This window comes from Oppia nitens, unplaced genomic scaffold, assembly GCF_028296485.1.
Source record: "Oppia nitens isolate AA-2021 unplaced genomic scaffold, nextdenovo-longstitch-racon4-pilon3 scaffold1_pilon_pilon_pilon, whole genome shotgun sequence".
In the NCBI taxonomy this organism is placed as follows: Eukaryota; Metazoa; Arthropoda; class Arachnida; order Sarcoptiformes; family Oppiidae; genus Oppia; species Oppia nitens.
The window spans coordinates 7,318,023-7,324,926 of record NW_026533199.1 but is presented as its reverse complement, the minus strand read 5'-3'; the positions used below and the strand labels follow the sequence as shown (position 1 = coordinate 7,324,926).

At 24.5% G+C, this 6,904-nt stretch overlaps 1 protein-coding gene across 1 annotated transcript; it reads left to right on the top strand.

Annotated features, from left to right (window-relative positions):
- The first annotated feature begins 456 nt into the window (after positions 1–456).
- Positions 457–3,739, top strand: LOC128966464 (irregular chiasm C-roughest protein-like). Its single transcript, XM_054313315.1, has 9 exons — positions 457–499; positions 571–669; positions 745–828; positions 915–1,156; positions 1,537–2,260; positions 2,400–2,521; positions 2,605–2,706; positions 2,761–2,839; positions 3,036–3,739. Exons 1-9 carry the CDS (start codon positions 457–459, stop codon positions 3,737–3,739), a joined length of 2,199 nt encoding a protein of 732 aa, XP_054169290.1.
- The last annotated feature ends 3,165 nt before the right edge of the window (positions 3,740–6,904 follow it).

The following is a 6,904-nucleotide window of genomic DNA, read 5'->3' as shown; positions in this document are numbered from 1 at the left end:
TCTCCCAATGCTCTCTCAATCAAATTGTGTCATTGAAAACAAGTGAAAAAATGAACTTTTTAAACATTTAATGTTTTATTTATATTAATTTCTAACTATATGTTTCTATCTAAATAAGAGTTTTTAGTTATATTTATAAAAAATATAATGTTAAGTATCAATGACTAAAATTTAGAGAATTACCTTTAAAAATAAATTTTTATATTATAAAACATTTAAAATAATTTTATTTCTCAATTATGCGTCATTTATGAAATTAATTTCTTGTTAAGTAATTAAAGATTAAATWCAATTAAATGTAAATTATATAAAAATATATTATTATTAWTATATATATTTATTTTTTAGATAAAAAATAAAATATATTTACAAAAAGATTGAAAAAGTKGAAAAGTCATAAAAAATTCAAAAAATATAACAAATATGTCAATAAATAATTTTATTACATTTTTATTGATGTGGTGTTATATTATTAGTGATTTAATTTATGCACAAATAGGTAAGTTTAATATTAAAAACTAATAAAAACTATTTAAATAATTTGCTTAAAATAAATAAATGACTGAATAGATCAACGGTTTGCTATAGAGCCGAGCGATAAGACAGCAATAGTTGGCGATACAGTGATACTTCCCTGTAGGGTAGACCATAAACAGGGCACTTTACAATGTATGTCAATATTACTGTATATTAATTAATTAATTAATTGATTGTAAAAATTATAATTATTAAACATAATTATAGGGACTCGCGATGGTTTCGGTTTGGGAACCGACCGAACACTTAATGGTTTTCCACGTTATTTGATGATCGGTACCGATGATGAAGGTATGTATCAAATGTTATAAACTATAAATACTGTTGTATTTATAGAGAAATAGTGTAATAATTAAAACTTTTATACAAAATTTTAGGTGACTTTTCGTTGCAAATCAGCTCCGTTTCTCTTGAAGACGATGCAGTGTTTCAGTGTCAGGTGGGAGCTTCTGATGGGATCAGAGGAATCAGATCCCGGAGCGCAACATTCACTATATTCGCTCCACCAGAACATCCAGTGATAGTCCAGTCCCGAGCACAGGGAGATTACCTGAGGACAACTGCTGGCATTACAGTAGAGCTCACCTGTGAAGCACACGGCGGTAAACCACCCGCTGAGGTAAGCAATATATGTCATACCAGTGCTCTATTGTCTATGCATTAGACGTGTATTCATTTATTCATTCATTGAGACGTTTATGCATTCATTCATTCATTCATTTGATTTAGACTTTTATTTATAATCCGTTTTCAATGAAATCTCTAAGAGTTTTGATTTGTTATTTTGTGTTATATTTTAAATCTTACAATTCATTGAGTGTTTAAATGAATTATGAATTTTATAATGACTTTTGATTAGATTTAAAACCTGAGTTCACTTTTAGTTGGATTTCAATGAATCACAGCTTATGTTTAAAAAATGATGAATTTTTTTAAACAATAGACTAAAAACAGAAATAGACTTAAATTTAATTGTGTTTTCATATAATTAAATGACAGCTAACGTGGTTGGATTGGGAGGGAAATCCAGTGACGAGTGGCATATCATATACAACACAACTATTAAGTGATGGAAAGCGTTGGAATGCGGCTCTTAAGTGGACATTCATTGCCAGTAAAGAGTTTGACGGAAAACAACTGACCTGTCGTTCAGAAAACGCGGCACTAAAACAACCAAAGTATACACACATTAAAGTTGAGGTCAGGTATGCACCAGAAGTACGAATACAAGCAGAGAGTGTTCAACAACACATCGGAGAAGACGTCCAATTGGTTTGCGATGCCGTCGGAAATCCCAGTCAATTGACGTACAAATGGTTCAAAAATGACGAACCAGTTGTCGGCGATCACGGCTCACGTCTAGTCATACATAAAGTCGGCAAAGATATGAACGGAATGGTCATCAGTTGCGAAGCAGCCAACAGTGTGGGCGTCGGTCGCGCAAAATGGACTCTGGATGTGATTTACGGACCATACTTTAGGACACCATTAGATTCGTCTACTGGCAGTCAAATGGGACAACAAATCACTCTAAGATGTGATGTCGACAGCAATCCCAGACCTAACATAACATGGCTTATGGCTGGCAGTACTCAAGTGATGAGCACTGGACCCGAATTAATGATTCGTGATATGAGTGCCGACAAAGTTGGACGATATATGTGCAGAGCATCTGTCAAAGGATTTGCTGAGATTTCAGCACAAAGTCTTGTATTTATTAAAGGTTTGTTTTTTTTGTCTTCAGTTATAACTTTTAATTATATATATATATATACTTAAATATTACAGTATTTGTGATTACTTTAACTAAACTAATAAATATGAGACCAATATGTCTAACAATTTAATTTTACTAATTTTAGGTCCGCCACGAATCAGACGGCCATATGTTCAATACGGCACTGAAGGACAGTCCGTTACTGTCGAATGTATTATAGACTCAATTCCTTCGCCATCAAAGATATTATGGTTTCATAATTCACGGGTTTGTATTAATTTTATTTTATTTATTTAAACTTTAATTGTTTTAATTTAATTTTAAATAAAAATGTTGTATATTTTAATTAGTTGGTAGACGTGGATAACAACGATGGCTATGAACTGATTGAAGACACCATTCAATCGGACTCAACATTTCGGTCAATGATTTCTATTAGAAAATCTAAAATAGTAAGTCTTTTATAATTTATTATTTTATGTTTGATTTTTACTATTAAATTATAGGAAGATTTTGGTCAATATAATTGTAGCGTTTGGAATGACAATGGATTTGATTCAAAACTTATTATTTTAGTTTATTTAAGTAAGTCATTGAATAATATTACAATTACCGGTAATCTTCTCATTAGTAAAAAGATAATATACAATAATAACATGTAATATAATTTAAGTCAATAGTTATTGAATTAATTTAGAATTAATTTTATATTTTATTTTGATATTAATATTTATAAAATAAATGAGTTTTTAACAGAATATTTTTTTAATTAAAATAATAGCAAACTTTTCACCACTGGTTCTATCGATTGGTGTAATTATAAGCGGAATTGTATTCATAATCGCGTCGACGATAATAATTATTCTGTGTTTAAAACGAAAAAATAAGTTTACAGACAATGATAGTTATGGGAATGACCTGAAAAAAGGACAGGTATTAACTGTAGGCAACAGTACAGCTTTAAATGGTAAACATATGAATCACTCGGTTATGGATTCGGGCAGTTCTGGAGCTGATTCCGACATTAAAGTAGAAGTACGGACCGCCAGTTCATTGTCTCAACACTGGGATGAAAACGAACAACAATTTAGTGAAGATATTGCAAAACAAACTACAAATGGATATTACAGTTCATGTGTTAATAACAATTGTCTATTTGTGTCATCAAATCACGTGTCAACAGTGTCTCCAACACAGACACCTCACGCGTCCATAATTATCTCATCCGTCGACAATCAAAGGGCCAGTTATGCAATAGAGCCCACGTATGGTACACTTGTAGCCGACCAAAGGTACCGATCCGTTGGTTACGCCAATCCATATCTACGGACATCCAATTCGTCATCAATTGTGACAACAAGTAGTAGTGATAATAATAACAGTAATAATCAATTATCTGCCGGAATGTATAGCGCCAGTCAAAGATATATCACAAACAATGGACAGTTAGTTAACAATCATAAATTTAAATCAGTTATAGTATGACAACTATATGCCATTCTTTTAAATTTTAAATAATGATTTAAATTTATRTTTTGAATAATGCGATTACAAGTACTGGTATATACTGTCTATGCATTTGGGAGAGCAATCGGTTAGACAGGTATTCGACTCATTAGTTTATATTAAATATCTGGTAAAGCATAGATTCAATTTAAAAATGACCAAGTGCATATTCATAGATAATATTAAACTCAACATTATTGTAATTGATCATTTTTTGATTAATTGTAAAATTAACTAGATAATAGTATCGACATAAAATAGTAGACTATTATCTATTAATAGTTAATTCAATATTTAATATAAACTAATCATTGGAATACCTGTCTAACAAAATACTCTCCCAAATGCATACACAATATATACCAATACTTATAATACTGATAATGCGATTCATAATAATAATAATAATTCATTGCATATAATATGAAAATTTAAAGATCTCTTAATATGTTTAACATACAGTTGACGACAATATTTCTAGTTCTTTAAATTTTTAAATTATATGATTATTACATATTACTTATTATTTATTGTGTAAATAATATATTTATAAATACTGTATATAAATTATTATTGTTTAATAATGTTTTATAATTTAAAATTTATTTAATAAAATATAAATGTTATTTATGAGTAATGTATAAATTTTATAACTATTTTATATTGTATTTGTGATACGGGTTGGTTAAAATGATAAATTATGAAAAAATAATAAAATTTCTATTTATAGAAAATATTAATTGTTGTCCTAAACACTAAAAGTCTATTAGATCGACGTTAATATGAGAATTACTAAGATTTAAAATATATATTTTTATCTTTAAATTTTATATAAGTTAATAAAAAAATTAAATTATATAACTAGTTAAGTATCAAATTTGTTACTTTAATTAATTTTAAATAATTAACAATATATTATCAAACAATAAAAAAATTGAGAWATTATTTTATTAGCRAATATTTTTAGCTATTTATTCATTTTAATTTTAATTAATATTTTTTTTATTATTTAGTTATTTTTAAATATTTAGTTATTTTATATTTAAGTTTAAAGTCATTTATTATATATTAAATTACAACAATTTGATAATTTAGATGTTTTTTCTGGAGTGTAATATATATTTAAATATATTTAGAACTTTACAGTATATATACTGTAGTTTATGCCTAAGTGTTAACTGATAGATAAAGACTTTAGATACCAATTCTGATATATATATATATATATATATATATATATATACTGTATATATAATGATGTTTTCTAATGGGTTTCGATCTCAAGGGGRATATAAGGAGTGAACAATTTTTATTGCATTTTTAAACAATAATTTTTACCAAATTTGAGTAAATTTTCAATAAATTCCATAAAAAAGGAAAATACTTAATTCCTTAATATTCTCAAACTAATAATATTTATTTTTATAAGTTTAGAAAAAATGTAGCATAAAAATATATATAAAATAAAAACAATTAATATAATAATTATGCTTGTTTTTACTTTTTAATTAAATAATTTATTAAAAATATAATAGATATTTAGTATTTAAAAATTACAATTATGTTAAGGTAAAAACTAATGATATTGTACTGTATTTATTATTGTCTTAAAAAATAGTATAGTAACATAAATAATAAAACAAATAAAAATAGTTCAAAATAATTGTTAATTAATCCTAAATAATTAATTTGGGAATATATCTTTATTTATTATAGAATTTCATGTTGAAGCCTAACTAACACATTTTATTATAAAATTTTGAAATACTTATTAAATTGTTTATTGAGTAGTAAACAATTATTATAAATAAACATTATAATAAGATTTATGCAAAAAAATCTGAGTTTTCGACTTATATTTAAAGTCTAGTTTAAAGTTTAGATATATTTTTTATAAMGGGGCTAAAAAGTAAAATGTTATTTTTGTGGAAAATTGAAGGGAACTTATTAAGGAACTTTCCTCCCTTTTTTAGAAGCCAGAACTCTACATATGGAATATTTATTTAATATATTGTTTTTATTATTGTAAAACATATCTATCGTACAGTATTTATCCTTTATATATATGTTTTAAAAATAATAAAACAATATATTAAATAAATATTCCATATGTATATAATATATATTAAACAATTCTTAAAAAGTGTGAATCATTCCACACCTTAATAAACATACTTTTATAGTAATTATTAAGAAATTGGATTTAACTAATAAATTAAAGATTTTATAAGTTATTAATGTAATATTTAAATTTATTATATTTTTCAATTATTGTTTTTGCTCTAGATATTTGTTGATGTAAATATTGATTAAAATTGTGAAAATATAATTTAATATTCTCTTTATAATTATTCCCGATTTTATTACTAAAAAATTATATTACTTTTTGTTATTTTTTTAAACTGAATATTAAATAATATAATAACATTTTTTATAGTTTAAAAATAATCTAAAAAATGATATACTTTTAKAAGTTTATTAGTTTTATTATAAAAAAAAACTTTTTTTAATAATATACATTTATATCAAATAACATCACATCTGTGTTTAAATAGCATTAATAATGATATATTTATTTAATATAGTAAATATAAAATGTTGTATATATATACAATTTTGTACAGTTATTATTATTTTTCTATATTATTACAATTTTTAAAAAGGCAACCAATAGTTATGAATATTTTTTTTTGATAAACTTTATAATCTATGCATTAGTTTTRTCGTTTTATTTTACATTTATCAAAATATAATATTTATATTTATACATTTTATGAGCAACATTTAAATGACTTAAAAACAATGTTTTTGCAAACAATGATATTATTGCTTTCAATTATAATTACGGTAATTAATTAAATTAAATTAAAAACAAATTAAAATTCATTTGCATTGCTATTAATTAAAACATTCATAACTACTGTTGTTTAATATATTTATATATTTTATTATCAATAAAAGTTAGTATAAATTATTTATAAACATTTAAAGTTTTATAAAACATAGCATTTAAGTAATTTTATTTAAATTAGAAAAACATAAAAATTATGGCATCAATGTATGACAATTTCGATGATTAAATGAAAATAATATATTAATTAAAATGATTGAAATGGCAATTATATAAAATGATTTGTAATAAAC